This window comes from Acinonyx jubatus, chromosome B3, assembly GCF_027475565.1.
Source record: "Acinonyx jubatus isolate Ajub_Pintada_27869175 chromosome B3, VMU_Ajub_asm_v1.0, whole genome shotgun sequence".
NCBI lineage: Eukaryota > Metazoa > Chordata > Mammalia > Carnivora > Felidae > Acinonyx > Acinonyx jubatus.
This window is the reverse complement of record NC_069386.1, coordinates 85298093-85315846: the sequence shown is the minus strand read 5'-3', so window position 1 is coordinate 85315846 and position 17754 is coordinate 85298093. Positions and strand designations below refer to the sequence as shown.

The 17754-nt window shown below is 35.2% G+C and overlaps 1 protein-coding gene across 3 annotated transcripts in view; it reads right to left on the bottom strand.

Moving 5' to 3' along the window:
• The window catches only part of TTC6 (tetratricopeptide repeat domain 6), a 201778-nt gene that overhangs the window by 14915 nt on the left and 169109 nt on the right, over positions 1 to 17754 (bottom strand). For 2 of the 3 annotated variants that reach the window (XM_053224390.1, XM_027065617.2), the window contains 6 exons: positions 17575 to 17709; positions 16162 to 16311; positions 15222 to 15362; positions 13710 to 13823; positions 10471 to 10590; positions 5057 to 5130 (listed from right to left, as the gene is read on the bottom strand). In XM_053224390.1, the coding sequence (XP_053080365.1) occupies positions 5057 to 5130; positions 10471 to 10590; positions 13710 to 13823; positions 15222 to 15362; positions 16162 to 16311; positions 17575 to 17709 (734 nt within the window). The remainder of the gene's footprint in view (positions 1 to 5056; positions 5131 to 10470; positions 10591 to 13709; positions 13824 to 15221; positions 15363 to 16161; positions 16312 to 17574; positions 17710 to 17754) is intronic. The other variant, XM_053224391.1, reaches the window with a different exon arrangement.

The following is a 17754-nucleotide window of genomic DNA, read 5'->3' as shown; positions in this document are numbered from 1 at the left end:
AACATTTTTCTTTAGGCCAAATCACTGTTTTTTACTTAACTCAATTTATTTTTTTTAATGTTTATTTTTGAGAGAGAGAGAGAGAGAGAGAGAGAGAGAGAGAGAGAGAGAGAGAGAGAGAGACAGCATGGGTGGGGTAGGGGCAGAGAGAGAGGAAGACAGAATGTGAAGCAGGCTGTAGGCTCCAAGCTGTCAGCACAGAGCCTGACTCACAAACTCACAAACTCACTCAAACTCACAAACTGTGAGATCATGACCTGAGCCAAAGTCAGATGCTTAACCGACTGAGCCACCCAGGCACCCCTTAACTCGATTTATTTTAAAAGACAATTTAATTTCAATCCCATAAGTAGAAAATTAATATTTCATACCATAAATAGAAAGCAACCGTAAAAATAAATAGCTATTGGAGTTGGATACTATGGTCTGTAGAAAACTGAACCTGAGTTCTATTACAAAGTGTTGGAAAGTTATTAAGACTAGATTTTGGCTGAGACTTTCCCCTTGATGTATTCATAAGGTTTGAGAAAGAATTCAGTTTGAGGCTGAAAAGTTTCTCACAACGTGATTCAATATTGTTTAATGCCTAAGCCATGAAGAATAATTGTGGTACTTGGGATATTTGCTGCATGTTTTGGCAAACACTCCCCAAACATGGGGCATCAGGTGTTCTGTCAGAAGATCATACAAGAATCAACAGTGAAATACCAGGAAGCTAGCTAGTCCTTCCTTCTAGTATAGGCAGGCAAAAGTGAACATTCACATACATGAGTCAGTTGGTACCCACTGAGTTCTCTCTGTGGATTGTTACTAAGAAAACACAGGTTCACTTCCCTCAGTAGTTTACAGTGAAATTGTGCTTCTCTCCTGATTACTGGCACTATTGGAGAGGTAAAAGTTCACTGAATATAGGGTAACAATGCCTGAGGCTGCAGTCTCACTGCTTACAGGAATCATTCTAAAAGTGGATAACGCATTCTGTTTTCCTTTGTACCTCTCAATCCCCTTCACCTATTTTGCCCATTCCCCATCCCTGTCCTTTCGGGAAACCACCAATTTGTTCTCTGTAGTTAGGAGTCTGTTTCTGTTTTTGTTTGTTTGCTCATTTGTTTTGTTTTTTAACTTCCACATTTGTCATTCTCTGCCTGATCTATTCGACTTAGCATAATACCCTCTAGGTCCATCTATGTTGTTGCAAATGGCATTCTTTTTTATGGCTGAGTAATTCCAGTGTGTGTGTGTGTGTGTGTGTGTGTGTGTGTGTGTGTGTGTACCACATATTCTTTATCCATTCATCTATTGAAGGGCATTTGGGTTACTTCCATATCTTGGTTATTGTAAATATGCTGCAATAAACATAGGGCTGCACAGATCTTTTCAAATTAATGTTTTTGTTTTCTTTGGGTAAAGTAATGGAATCACTGGATCATATGGTATTTCTATTTTTAATTTTTTAAGGAAATTCCTTAATGTTTTCCACACTGGTTGCACCAATTTACATTCTAAACAGTACACCATGAGGGTTCCCTTTTTTCCACATCCTCGCCAACACTTGTTATTTCTTGTCTTTTTGGTACTAGCCATTCTGACTGGTGTGAGGTAATCTCTCATTGTGGTTTTGAGTTGCATGTCCCTGATGATAAGTGATGTTGAGCATCTTTTCATGTACCCTTTGGCATCTGTATGTTTTCTTTGGAAAAATATCTATGCAAGTTCCCTGCCTATTTTTGATCTAATTATTTGGGGGAGGGAGGGGTTGGCGTTGAGTTGTATAAATTCTTTATATATATTAGATATTAACCCCTTATCAGATATTTATTTTGAGAGAGAGAGAGACCATGAGCTGGGGAGGGGTAGAGAGAGAGAGAGAGAGAGAGAGAGAGAGAGAGAGAGAATCTCAAGCAGGCTCTGCACTGTCAGCACAGAGCCTGACATGGGGCTTGAAACCACAAACTGTGAGAGCATACCTGAACAGAAATCAAAAGTCAGATGCCTAACTAACTGAGCTACCCAGGTGTCCCTAAACTAACAAATTTTAAAAGAAAAAATGAGGCAATAAATCAAAGCTATTTTTCTATACCTATCTAGTTATCAGCCCTAAAGTGTAATGAGCACCTAGTCTATTCAGGCTAAGTAAATAATTATGAAAGCTTAAAGCTGGAAAGGAACTTTGAAAGATACCTCGCAAGTTCTTCAAAGCTGACAATGACTAAAAATTAAGTCCAGAGGAGGTGGACAGTGCCAAAACCAGAGACTTCCCAGAGACTTCTGTCTTCCCAGAGACAGAAAAAGAAATGACACAGATACCACTATAGACATAGCAATTTCATTTTTCTGAAGATGTGAATATCACACAATATCCTAGATTGAAGCTCTTGTTAAATAATCACATGTAGTTAAACAATTGGGAAACAATAGTAAACAACTGGTTGAGTATCTATGTTATATCAAGATACATATTAATCAGGACATAAATTGTTAAGCATCAATTACAAATATATATAAAAGTATATTAAATTAGTTTTTCTAAAATAAAATGTGCTTTTATAAATTTAAAAATAACGTGATCACTGGGGAAGATGCATGATTTTCATTACAATGTCCATAACTATGGACCATGTGCTGAGTGTGCAGGTGAGGCCACAGACACAAAGGTCCACTGCATTTTCAAATTAATCACATACGTGACCAGATGTGCGCTACTGAGTTGTACAAATAAATCATAAATACCTCCCAAAACTAAAGAATGTGGTTTGCAGAGTCCAGGATTCAAAAACATTTTATGCAAATGTAAGAATAGGAAAATAAATGTGCCAGAGTAAAAAGTGGATAGGATATATAATTCTGAGTAAATCAGGCTTTCTCTCTGTGCCATTTTTTTTTTAATCTGAAGGTGGCTTTCTCAAAGAGATCTAAAAATTAACTCTACCATAACACTCTTAGTGACCAAATTGGACAACAAGTAGGATATTCAGCCTAAGGAATGTTGTCTCCTAGCAACGACAAGAGTGAGAGCCAGAGATATACAAAGGCATACTTCAAAAGTCTGCAACCCCATGAGTTCAAAGATCAAAGTCCTAAAATTTAAAGATTTATTCCTTTTTCTTTTTTTTGAATTTTCCAAATGAAAAAACTTTTACTTTCCCCGCTAGAAGACATCAATAATGAATCTCAATACTTAGAAACCATGCTGCTGTGGTAAAAGTATGTTACGGCATACCTTGAAAAGCAAAAATACGTTTCCTGAAATAAATACAACCAATCACTAAACATTCCTTATTGCCAAATTCAGTAAAACTGAAACCACATGGAATTGGGACTGTTGAGTTATCAGGGCTTTACTGTTGATTTAAATTCTACTTTTATTAAAGGACAATAGAGATTCCAGTCGGCTGATGAAAGTTGGGTTATTTGGAATTGCAAAGCAGTATCAGCTTAAGGAGGCTCTGCCATATAGACTCAGTGATTACATTTCATAAAAGAGATCGGGAACTGACAGAGAGAGAACTTTACTGTCTCTAATAGTTGCTAAACATAGGAATGAGGTTAGGAAAAATTTTGGAGTCTTTTTTTTTTTAATTTTAAGAGAATACAATGACCTCAGACATTTTTGGTCTGCACTCACCCACCAAAACAAACACATCAGTCATCATTAGTCCATCTCTCTTTAAGAATGACAATTACCTAAAGAGATGGGTTATGCAAAGGTTGCTGGATTAACACAGACAGTGGTGTGACTAATGTTTTGCTGTCTATAGAAAAATAAATGCTTTTTAACTCAGTGATGCCTTTCACAAGTACCAGTTATTAGATTACTATGTTTGTTAAAAATAAAAAAAAAGTCTTACTCTCACAGGGAAATGTAGCTGTACTACCTATGTCCTAAAGGGAAAAACAGAATGTTGATTTCCTAAATAATTCAAACTGTATTCTATTCTCTAAGTTGGATATTCACACAGCTTAGTCTACATAATTTATGAATATCCTAATTTCCCTTCCAATTAATTGCTATTGTTTCATGAAAAATAATGCTGTAAACTATTACTTACTCAAATACATTTTATTCCACATTAAAATCTTCATGTGTGAACCTCTATGCTTTTAAAAGCAAAATGACCAGAAATTAATTTTTAGATGCTAAATGTATATGTAGAAACACTATAGTTAACAAAATATATCTACTCTAATACTATCTAAGTTTTTTTCAGTGTTTATTTATTTTTTAGAGAGAGAAAGACAGAGAGCGTGAGTGGGGTAGGGGCAGAGAGAGAGGGAAACACAGAATCTGAAACAGGCTCCAGGCTCCGAGCTGTTAGCACAGAGTCCGACACAGGGCTCGAACTCGCCAACCGTGAGATCATGACCTGAGCCTAAGTCAGACACTTAACTGATTAAGCCACCCAGGTACCCCCAATACTATCTAAGTTATTAACTGATCACCATCTATATTTTAGCCTATGTAACTGCTCTTTTCTCCCCTTCTACAACTTACTTATTTTTATAATATCCCCAGAAACAGGTAACAATGTTTTAGTAATATGGGGGTTTTTTTTGCAGATTTTATTGTATTTTGTGGATATTTACTGGTATTATTGTAATTGGTTTTAGATTTAGAACTATGTTTTCTAAATGCAAAATATTCTTGAAAATGTATTACTTTTTGAAATCACCCTCTCTTCCAAGAAACATGCTTTTTAAAAGCTAGTTCCATTTTATGAACAAAATTAATTAATTTGATTTTATTTTTAGCTATTTCAAGCTATGCATGATTTTATTCAGTATATTACCAAGGTCCTGTCCTGGGGTGTAGCAGGTGGGTACCACAATGCCATGATACAGGTATTTTCTTCTACACTTGGCTAAATCACTTATTGGAAGGTAGAATGACACATTCAGGTGTGCGCCCCACTACTTTATAGGGAGGCTTTGTGTCTCTCCCCATTTTTGTACTCTGTTACTTCCACAACATTTTCCTCTGTTTCTTCTTTTCTTCTATCATTACTATAAATTTGTTGGTCCTACCTGCTTTCATGTCAACATACATTGCACTCCGTACCTGTGATGGCACATGGCAGTGGCTTGACAAAGGCTCACATTAGTCTTGCTTATCAGTGCAGCTTGTTTAAAATCCTGAAACAGTTTTACAGGGCTTTGTTAATTTTGCAACATGATCTTCTGTGCTTTCTTAAACTTCCTTCTAACTTTGATTCTACCATGAACATACTTAACACAAGCATTAAAAATATACATCTTCCTAAAACTTTTTTTTTTCCTTTTAGTATCACAGCTAGTGAGAATCTGATGGAGCAGAGGAAACCCATAACTGAAAACTCACTCGGAATCTTACGCTACTAGTCTCCGCTTTCCTTGTGGTTTTGCCCTGATGTGTGTAAGGAGATATTTCATTTGCTTTCTTTTAATTGTTTTTTGTTTTTGTTTTCTGAGTGCACAACACCAGAAACATCCTCATCTAGATAGAAAGAGAAATTCACTTGGAGACAAGCTTTGGCAATACATGTCTATAAGACAAGCAGATACTCAGGCCCAGTTAAAGCGTATAACTGGGCCTTTCATGTGGATTAGCTAAGGCTACTCCTACCTTTGGAATCCACACTTCTGGGAAGGAGTGTATCATTTTGTGCAGGAATCCTAGAAGCCTCCTGAGAGGGAGCAATGTAAACTCTAACCCCACGATTTTGAGTTAGAGAAGTCAGCTAGGATAGACCTGAATGACCCTGGGGAAGAGGTTGTTAAGAGAATTAAAAGTGCTAAATCTGATGCTGTGGCCCTAACGTTGTCCTCTAGTAGGTGCCGGAGATGGGCTAAGCTTAACAGATCGTCTCCCTGTCCTTCTCTGTTCCCCCTTTTCTATCTCCTTCCCATCTTTCTTCCACAAACCTTTCAGGGCTGTGCCAGAGGGAGGAAGCTGGCTGTCTTTTGGGGATAGAATGAGTTTTCTGCAAATACTGGGGTGAAAGATGGAGTAGTGGGGTCAAATGAGCATTCTGCGATCCTACTGGGGGAGGAAGGTATTAGTTACTGAGACCAACCCGCGAATGTGGATTCCCCACTTAGATTCCTGAAGTAAATTTTGATACCAAATGGAAATATTTGGGAGAAAATAAGAAAGTCATTGTCTAATCAAATATAATCTAATCAAATATGCTGGAAGCTAACTCCTCTAGAAGGATCATTTGGCTAAAATAGAGGCAAATTTGTAAGTGTGAGATTTGTTTAAATGTTCCTATTAATTTGAGGAGTTATGGGGAGTGATCATAAACCTAAAAGGTTGAGAATACCAATTTCCGTTTTGTAATCAGATAAAATTTATAAATGTCAAACTGACTTTATATATATAACCATTATTACACTATATGATAATTAGACATTAATGATCAGCAATAGACATAAATGATGACTGTTAGCATTACTCAAAATAAAGCTATCAGCATTTTTATTATTTTTCTCATCTGCATTAATCTTTTCTTTAATATGGAGATCATAATTAACAAACCACACCAAGTCATTTTTACACAAAGCCAAGTCCCAACTCTCATTCCCTCCACTGATTTGAGTTTATTTGTAAAGACCTTCACCCACACTGTCTTGCTTTCTGTGCCAGAGGGTGGGCTGGGACCTCATTCGCTCCTGTCTCTTCTGGATACCTGCTCCATCATAGTCCTGCTGTTTTCTGTATCTTTAATCCTTGTCTCACTGCCCCACCCTAACGTGCCTTCCCTCAATCCTCCCACTACCAAACTACACATGCCCTGTCATTCTAATTCTTGTCCTCGAAAGAACATCTCCTTGAAAGCATGGTCATCACCAATGGCTGCCATGTCTCCACATTCCCTCAACTTCTACTTGTTGTTTAATAAGGCCAATTTTAGGGGTGCCTGTGTGGCTTAGTTGGTTGAGTGTCCAACTTCAGCTCAGGTCATGATCTCATTGTTCGTGAGTTCGAGTCCCATGTTGGGCTCTGTGCTGACAGCTCAGAGCCTGAAGCCTGCTTCAGATTCTGTGTCTCCCTCTCTCTCTGCCTTACTCTGCTCGTTCTCTGTCTCTCTCTCTTAAATATATACAATAAACATTAAAAAATTAAGAAAAAGTAAGGCCAATTTTATTTTGTAATTTGTAAACTGCCTCTAAAGACATTTGTTGTTTATTTATTTTTATTCTTATCAAAGCAACCTGTGTATACAGTGTATAGGGTCTAATAAAGCTAGGAAGCTTACAGTAACCTCCTGTTCCCCCTCTCCTTACTTGATTCCCACTCCCCAGAGGCAATTCTTTTTACAACTTGCTGTTTTTTGTTTTGCTATTTACCTTCCAATTTCTAAATAACATGAGTATCCTATCAGGTTTAACTTCCACCATAGGATAATACTTAGCTATCTTACACCATCGCTCCATGCACCTCACACGTCCTGCCACCATCCCATATACCTATGGCCATGCATTTGTTGGTTTCAGTCTCTGTTTTACTTCACTCAAGTGTAGGAACCTTGGCTATTCATTTATTTTTAAGTTTGAGGTATTAAAATCTTGAGTAGTAGTTTGGGGTGCCATGAACAACTCTTTTCCACTATCTTGAACTTTCTGGAATTATATATTTTTTATTCCTTTACTGTCTTCCTGGTAGGTTTTCAAGAGGACAAAGGGATAAACAAGTGTTCTTAATCCAACCAGCTTAACTATTAACTTCCTAAACAATGCCAGTCTAAATGCTGCATTCTACTTCCTGGTCAACGTGTTCTTATGAAGGTCATACAACTTTCAATTAACTAATAAGTTTTCAGTACTCATCCTACTTAACCTCACTATTAATCAATTACTCCCACTAAAAAATTTTCCCTGGGCAGTTTTAAGACTGTTTCTCTTGCTTGCTTTATTTAGCCATCTTAATATTAAAAGTCTTATATACTTTCACTGGGTTTTTTTTCAATTTGCATTTTTTAATTTAGTTTTTAAATTAATTTTTTTACTTTACATGAAGAAAAAACTCTTTTTTTCTTGTTTTTATTTTTAATTAGTGGTTGCAGGGCATGCTTTTTTCCTAGACTTTTACCTATTTATATCATTTAAAGTATATTTCTTATAGCCAGAATATAGTTGGGGCTTTTTAAAAATTCCAATCTGATATTCTCATTACTTTAATTGGCATATTTTGCCCATTTCTATTTAGTGTAACATCTGATATGATTAGATTCAGGTCTACGATTTTATTATTTGTTTTCTGCTGGTTTTCTCTGTTTTCTGTCCCTTTGTTTTCCCTTTCTAGACTTATTTTGATTTATTTTAAGTTTTTAAACATTGGATTTTAATTAATCTATGGTCTTTTTTGCTAAGGAGGCCACATTTGGGCAGAAACTGAAATGAAAGCAAGATAGGCACCACAGACAGATCAGTGGGAAGAGTGTTCCGTGCTTGCTTAGGGAATAGCTTGTGTGAGGGCTCTAGGCAGGAAGGGAGCCTGCCATTTCCAAGCAAAAGCAAAAGGCCAGAGTGGAGTGACTTGCGTGAAGAAAAGAAGAGTATTTGACCATGAAGGCAGATCAATGGGCAATAGTCAGACCATGTAGCATCTTGGTTGGCCATAGTCAAGGATTCATATTTTATGCTCAGTGTGATGGGAAGCCATTGGAAGGTTTTGAACAAAGGAATAACTTGATCTTCTTTATGTTTTTAAGAGGTCTCTCTGGCTGCTGTGTGAAGAACAGCATGTAGAGGAACAAGAGCAAAAGCAGAAAGGCAATTAAGAAGCTATTACAGGAGTCCAGGGAAGAGATGGCAAAGGCCTGAATTAGGAGGACAGCAGTGGCAAAAATGAGAAGTGATGAATTCAAAATATGCTTCGACAGTAGAGCTGATTGGACTTGCTCATGAGTTAGATGTGGGGTAAAGAAAGAGAAGGGTCCAGAATGATTCCCCTGAGACCATGAGGTCCTCAAGAACTGGAACTCTGGTCTTCCTGATTCCCAAGGCTTCAATGCCAATGCCAGTACCCTGCTTTTTCAGAGAGAACATAGGATTTGGAATCAAGAAAGATCGGAGCTCAAATCTTGCCCCAGTACTTCTTAGTTGAAAGATTTTATTAAGTACTAAATAAATATGTAGTTGTTAGATAACACAGGTCCTATATTAAATTCTCCAGCGGCTGAGGTATTTTGCTCCCAACCCCTACTGTCCTCACTTGCTCCACCCCAACACTGGTGCCCAGAGTTCCAGACCTTACTTGCCTACTCCAAAGAAGTGATGGAGCTCTACCTACCTGAGAGAATTCTGAATGGTGTATCTCAAAACCAAAACCTGAAGGAGTTCAAATCTTGAAATTGCATTTCATCACACTATAAATTGCCTAGAATAAGGTTTCTCAGGCACTTCCTTAACAATAAGTAATTCTGGAGGGGAGGGGGGCAGAATCTCAAAAGATGGCTCCCAGGCATAGGAAAATGATATAAGCCATGTCTGGAGGTGAAAAAATTAGGAACCACTCCACTCCATATTATTCTGTTGTGGTTCTTCAGACACACAAAAGCAAAACTGCCACTATTTAACTACAACCCTCAAATTGCTATTTAATTTTTGCCTCATATCAATTCCAAAATTAATTTAAAACAGAAAATACAAATAAGATAAAAATGATAATAGTGAATTTTGTTTAATTATAACTAATAATTATTTTTTTAATTTTTTAATGTTTATTTTTGAGAGGGAGAGATAGAGACAGAGAGCGAGACAGAGCACAAGCAGGGGAGGGGCAGAGAGGGAGGGAGACAGAGAACCCGAAGCAAGCTCTGAGCTGTCAGCACAGAGCTCGACGCAGGGCTGGAACTCATGAACCGCGAGATCATGACCCGAGCCGAAGTCGGAGGCTTAACCAACTGAGCCACCCTGGTGCCCCAATAATTAATTATTAAAATACATTTTAAACCACCTGTTTTTCTTCTGATACACTACAGATGCTATCTTCCATTGCAATTCTGAGTGCCTGTTTCCACTAAAAAGTCTATTCCCAGTAGCCTATTTTGAGCACCTATTTTCTGCCCTAAACAAAACAGATTTATTTTGATATATTGTCAATGGGGAATGAGGAAAATTGTGAATGAGAAAGAATTATCACTGAGCAGCAAAATAAATCAATACGTAAATCATTCTATTTGCCAAATAATTGAGTTTTGTGTGTAGCCAAACTATTCCCTGGGGGGAGGTGAGTGTTTTGATACTTCATCAAATCAGAAACATTTTTTTTTTTTACATATTAGATGTTTCCCTGTAATCAAAGTAAACATACACGATTTCTTGGCAAAGATTCTCTTATTCATTCAAAGTACTTCAATACAATTCTTGCTAAAGTTGTTATTGCTCATTAATATTGCCATTTGATACCAAAAGAAACTTGTTCACTAGTTTTCAGAACAGAACATGCAATATCAAGTAGGTTCATTTTTGCAAGGAAACAAGGTTTACCTCCAATGCGAAAGTATACTGCTCTAACTCTACATAGATGAGTCCACGGTTAATGAAGGTATTTAACATCACAGTTTCTCCAGCATCAAGAAGCAGCACAATGCCATAATCTGTTAATGCCTAAAAATAAAATAACCACTTACAACCTGGATTCAACTCTAGAGTCTCACTACACTGGCTATGAACAAATGTGTTTATGCCCAAACTAGGACCTCACATCAGTTCTTTAATATGATGTACATTTATGGCCAAAAATAGTCCTTTAGATTTAAAGGGTCCCCTTAACTAAGTGTTATAGATACTGCTATGCTTTAATAAATGGTCCACACTCTGCTCGCTTTTCACATGTTATCTGTGAAACGCTTCTAAGCATTTTTATTGTGTATGGTTTGGTGGGGGGGCATGCAACACCCTCCCTCACCTCAGTAGTTTCACCAAATGACTGTTGACATGAAAGCAGAGCACTTGCTACCTTTTAAAATTTAATTTATTTTTAGTGTTTTATTGTTTTCTTCACTGAAACCTAAGTTTTATGGAGGTAGAGCTTATCTATTTTGCTCACCATTGTAAAGCCAGTAACTAGTTCAGTGCCTGTACATAATAGAAATCAGATAAATTTTTGTTGAATAAATCATGAATCAATGTAAATAGATTTTAATACACAACAAATAAGCACTCTTTTGATAAGCACTTTGATAAGCATATTTGTGTTCTGTAAGACATTATTCTAAACTAAGAATGATCAACTCATAGGACCTTTCTCCATTACTTTAATCTTTTTAAATTATATTATTCACTGACTAAGTATGTTTTTACTGGTCATCTACTCTATGCCAGGTACCAGGAATATGGCAAATTTGGGTTGGAACTAAATCTTTTAACTCATTTTCCTGCTGAATATTTTGTCCAAAAAAGCCATATGGTTTCATCAGAAAAGGGCCAAAACTTACACACTTGTAGCACATACTAACTGAAAATGCAAATAATATTATTTTGCTATTTGCTCATTGGTCCTTCTCTAGTGTTTCATTACTAGGCACTCAAGTGTCTAAAAGAACTGTACAATTAAAGGTCCTATATGTTCATTGTGACATAATTGTCAGTGGGCCTATGCCAGGGCTGTAAAAATAATTCGTAATACTTATAAAACAAAAACAAAACTAGAATGTTAGCAATTTTCCTTTCACAGAATAACAGAAGGTAAAATCTGTAAGATGCCTTAGAGATCCACTAAGCAACTGAATATGTGACACAAGAGGAAACAGAAGCTGGGAAATGAGATTTCATGAAGGTCAATGAGCAGGATTTGGATCATGCCTCTGCTATTTTTACTTAGCTTTTCAGTCTTGGGAAAATCGCTTAACACTAAGCCTCAGTTTCTTCGTCTGCAAAACTGGGAGGTAATTTATCATATTGTTGTTGTAAAAGTCCACTTAAAAATATTTGCCTTTATGTTGGTAAAGGATTTAGCCCTGTGTTTGTCACCCAATAAGCCCTAAGTAAGTGGTAACTGTTATTTATATTAACACACGGTGGTAGAAAGCAGAAGTCACCTTTTGTTAGTTTTTATGAAAGTATATCTTGGAAGAAAGCCTAAGTACATTTTCTACAGAAAGATACTTGGGTTTCCTCAGTCTAGTGATGGCAGGAATCACTGTTTCTCCCTGAGAAACAGGGAGGTAGACAAAAAGGAGGTGACACTGTTAAATGACATCCGGTCCACATGCTCGATGTCAGATGGTTTTACAAAGCCACCTAAAGACTGTTAACCAGAAGCAAACAAACCTGTGAATACCAATGCAGGTCTCTACTCTCTCTGGGACTTGGTTGTGTTTCTAACTTCTCCCTACTTTCATTTCCTCCTCTGTAAAATGACTCAATGGGATGAAATGTGTTGGGTACAGAGCAGCTCTAACATAACCAATATGTTATTATTCTAGTTAGGTCTGTAGGTAGTTTTACATTTTTCCCATTCATAGAACACTGACTTTGTTATATATCAGAGATAACAAAAATGGGAGTTCCCTGCCCCTACCCAGTCCATTGTTTGTGGCTTCAGAATTACCCAGAAAAGGCAGGAATGGGGGTGGGGAGGGAGTTGTCAAAGACACCTGCTATGCAGGTTTCTCTGATAAATGATCCTTTAATTAGCTCTTAGAATCTTAACAACTCCTTTGTTAAAAATTAGTTATTCATTTGTCAACATTTCTGGAGGAAACCTGACAGACTGGTTACCAGGAATTCTACAGTCCTTAGGTAGAAAAAATGGTTCTCAACTTTTTCCCTTCCATAGCAAATAAATTTCTAAATCTCCAAATGCTTTAAACAGATTTAACTGTCCAAATTTCAAGGAGATTGGAGGAGTGTATCCACACAGAACAGCAGGAATGTGATGTAGTTTTTTAAAGGAATGTTTCACTGGCTATGGAAGTAGAGAGAAAAAAAGGAAGACAAGCAGGCAACAGAGAAAGGGAAGCAAGAGGATGGGACAGAACACTAACAGACTGAGACCAGCTGGCCAGTGAGGAATCTCCACTGGAAAAGGACCAAACCTACAAGAGTAGGAAAGAGATGGGGAAGATTAGAAAATATAAAAGAGGCCTTGCACTGGTGGAAGGTGGATCATGACATATTGAGAAAAATGGTTACTGTAACCTTTAGTTACAGCTTCATAATAAATACACAGGCAATACTGGTCACTGGTCCCAGTCTAGGAAACCATCATTCAAAACTCCCTGCTGTGCCCGTGGTGTGAACAGTGTACAAAAAAAAACAAAAAACAAACCAAAAAACAAAAAACACCCTGACAAACTGTTCTGGCTAATGTTGAGATTTTAAAGCAACAATATTGCTAGTGATCACTGCTTAAAAATTCTGCAAGCAGTGTATCAGTAGAAACATTTACTCAGGTGAGAATTATGCAATATATTTTAATTTATAAATGCCTTTAAATGCTTATATAAGCATTGTAAAAGTCATTTTCATTTGACATTGCAGAGATTGGTATAAAAATATTTGGTGAGGACCAACAAAAACACTAAATATTCTTTGAAATGGTTCTTTGGTTTCTCAAGTGTGTAAGTGTGTGTGTGTGTGTGTGTGTGTGTGTGTGTGTGTGTGTATTTCCATAGGAATTATTTTTCAAAATTATAACAGCAATAAGAAAAACATGTTTTACACATACTTTAAATGTGTTTACAAATGCGTTAACATGTTGTTTACTAAAATGGTCATCTTACCATTCGAAGCTCACTTATCTTGGTATAACATAAGGCTCTGTTATAAAATGCTATGTAACTGTTTTTGTCCATGTTGATAGCTGTAGTTAAATCTGTAATTGCTAGCTTATAAGTCTACAAAGAAAAAAATAATTAGATAACAAGGGTTAATCATAATGGAATGAAATTTAATTGTAAAATAAGTTCTTGATTCTATCAGAATTTTTTGAACACTCATTCAACCACCTGCATATCATTTGAAATTAAGACAAGTAACCTAATTTTTCATAGAGTTAATTAAGAAGATCTTTTGATAGGAATTATTATAATAATGTTTCTCCTACCTTCAAATAAAATTCAATATACAAACAACTTTAACTTAGATGATTTTTTTTTGCCAATATTGCTATAAAGCAAAAAGAAAATTATACTTCTTATTAGTAAAAGAGAAATAAGCCATATTCATCCAGCAAATATTCATCAGAGCTTGCTTCTGTCACTCTTACTGTTAGATCACATAATCACCATTTTGCCTACCCATGTTCTCCTTCACTTCCTCTTTGATGCTTTCCTGATACCTTAGATCACTCATTTCTATAGATAGTAATTTTCATGGAATTAACATGTAATACAAGGTCTTACCTTTGCTTTCAGGCATTATTTGCAAAGTATTTCATATGAAATAGTTACAAAGAAAGGTCAGAAAAGAAAAGTAGGGAGAAACAATGTATTCCATGAAGTATCAGATATCAATGGTACTGCCCACACCCTTTGATCCAGTAATTTCCACTTAAGAATCAATCATAAACTCAAGCAATGACTTTGTTTTCAGTGTAACAGTATGAAGATAGTAATATAGTAAAATAGTAAAATATTTAAAACAATCCAAATGTCCAACAATAAAGTGATTAAGAATAAAATATGGTAGAATATTATTCAGTTGTTAAAAATGGTACCCTCAAGTATTGTGACAAGGAAGGCACAACAAATTTATAGGTAGCATAATCCCAATTTTGGATTTTATATATTTATATATATATATATTTATTTATTATTATTATATTTATATATATATATTTATTATTATATTTATATTATAAATATAAATATATTATATTTATATATATTTATTTATTTATATATATTTTATATATTTATATATATATATATATATATTTTCCCCCCAGGGGAAAAAAGACTAAATGTAAATACACCAAAATGCCCTCTGGAATTTTCATTCGATGGTGGGGATAGTAGGGGATTTTAATCTTTCCCTTTATTCCCCTGTGTACTTTCCAAATTCTATAATAAATATACACTATTTTCTTAATCAGATAAATAATAAGTGCTATTCAAAATACAAATGTCAAAAATAAATATCACTGTTTTGTGAAAAAAGTATAAAGTGTCTTATGCAGTTCTGTCCTTTATACCTTGGCAATTCTCCTCTCACAGAGAAAAAAAGGAAGCAAGTCATAACTTGGCATCAGAGCACTCTAAAATCTCAGTTAACAAGGCAGGAAACCGCCCTACCTTGTTGTAGTATTTCAGAACTCCTCTGTAGATATAGGCACGCACACTCTGAGGATAAATTTTGATGGCCTCATTACAATTCAAGATTGCTTTGGAGTATCTTCCTTTTAAACCATAGAAGGCTACTCGGCTTAGATACGCCTTTTCAGAGAAAGAGCAGAGGAAAGCAAGAACGGAAGTTTTAGTAAAAGCATCAATTCCCCCCAAATATGTAATAGTTTGAACAAATCCATGCCACCCAAAGATTATATAAAACATAGTCTTTTTTCCCACTCTCTTTTATTAGAAAATGTTTCAAATATATAAAATAATAGAAAAAATAGTATAATGAACATCCATATGACTACCATCTTGATTCAATAATTATTATTTTGCAATATTTGTTGTATCTATTTTTTTCTGAATTATTTAAAAATAAGTTGTAGACATAATACTTCACCCCGAGTTTTCCACTATGTAAACATTCTCTTACATAAGCACCCTATCATTATATATCTAACAAAATTAATAGTATTTCCTTAAAATCATCTAATATTTAGTCCATATTCAAATTTCATAGGTTTTTAAAATCAAGATGCACTCTTGTGTCATCTCTCCAGCCTCTTAAAAGGCAAGAATAAATGTGATAGCAAAATAAGAAGTAAATGAAATTAATAACAGTATATAAAATTATAATTATTAATAGGTATAGTAAAATATTAACAATACTTATAAACATCACAATTCAGAAAGCACCTTTACATATAACATATCACTGTTGGAAATAACATCTTTAGTTCAAAGGGAAATACAGATATATGGATTATCAAAACAGAGTTGGCTAAGAAGTAGGTATAAGTAACTGATTCTTGCTAACTAATAACAACAACGTATAAAGGCTTGAATAGTTTTAGCAAATTTAACACACTCTCCAAATCACTGAAATTGTTCATTTAAATACCTGGTAATGTTTTGGATTGAGGGTAATTGCACGATTAAAATCCAGGACCGAGCTATCCTTGTTAAGTTTTACTTTACAAAGACCACGTTGATAAAAGCCTTCTGCAAAATCAGGATTTGCTTTCACAGCTTTTGTAAAACAATCAAAAGCCTAGGAGAGTATATTGTTAAAAAGAAAGTCATTTAGGGAGTAGAATAGATTAACTTAAAATGTTAATAAATTACAGTGTGTAACAATTGTTTAAAAGCTTTCACTTATTTTTGGTCATTTTAAATACATTTTCCAGTGAAATTCGTGGAGAAAACAAAAGTAATATAAACAAGTCAGGTTTATTACTATAATTTATAGGTTCCTTTACTCCCAAACTGATATCTATATAATCCATGTTGTTAGATACCAATACTTTTGGAGGTGTAATTTTAATTGTTATTCTTCATAATGTGTTTCTTCAAAGAAATCACAACCAGTACATTTATTTTCTATGAGGGCCCAAGAACCATAGCAGATACATAGTAATGACATTTCTGAACAATGGAACTCTAAAAATTTCCCCAATGTTGTAAAGCAAATGTTGGTTTGCTCTGGTTGTCCAAAAGGACTAAAAACATAGAAAGTATTTATAATTAATTTTATATTTATTGGAATTTCTTAATGGAACAACTCATCAAGTGCAACTCTTCTTCAAGTTTATGGAGATTCAAGTTTCAAACAGTGTCCACCCCTAAATACAAAGACTGGAATGGTGTGTGTGTGTGTGTGTGTGTGTGCGCGCGCGCATGCATCTGTGTCTATGCCTGTGTATAGGGAGATTCAGTTATGGAATATCCAACATTAACCACTGTAAATATATCAATTGTATTGCTTATTTATCACATCATTGACAATTTTAAAATGGAGAATTATATAAATTAGCTGAATATTGGATCAATACATAATAACTGAGTCAACTGGCTTTCAATGAATCTGACCATCTTAATAACCAGTTTCAATCTGATATGAATTGTTCAGCTGTCAATAAAAGAAATTAGTATCCTACTCATGTTCTATTTATTCTATAGTATTACTCAGAAGCACTCAATTTAAAATGTTTACAATTTAATGAGTAAATTCATGTTAATGTGATGAAAATATTCTGCTATAACAATTTCTTACAGTTAGATTTATTGTTTTGGTGGGAAACACATATTAGTCTTTGGAATACTGTTGGCAAACCAACATCAAATAAAAGGGACTGAGTAAATAAAATGATATAGCAGGCATTGCAGGGTGCAGACTGATTGTATTAAGCCAACCTTTATAAGAAACTTTGGTCTAGTCGATTGCTATATAGGTAAGCCTTCAGAAATAGAACTGAATTCAAGAAATCAATTTCCAAAATCACAAAAAACCTATGCTCCTAAATACACAAAATACCATTTGTATGTTGCCTTCCTCCATGTAACAAAGGCCCAAGTTATACAGACAGTCTGCTGAAGCTGCTATGGCATTTGGTCCTTTATCAGAATGAGAAAAGATATCCAACGCCTTTTTAAACATTCTCATAGCTTCCTAGAATGATTAAAAAAAACATGGAAGGGAATGTTTTAACATTTA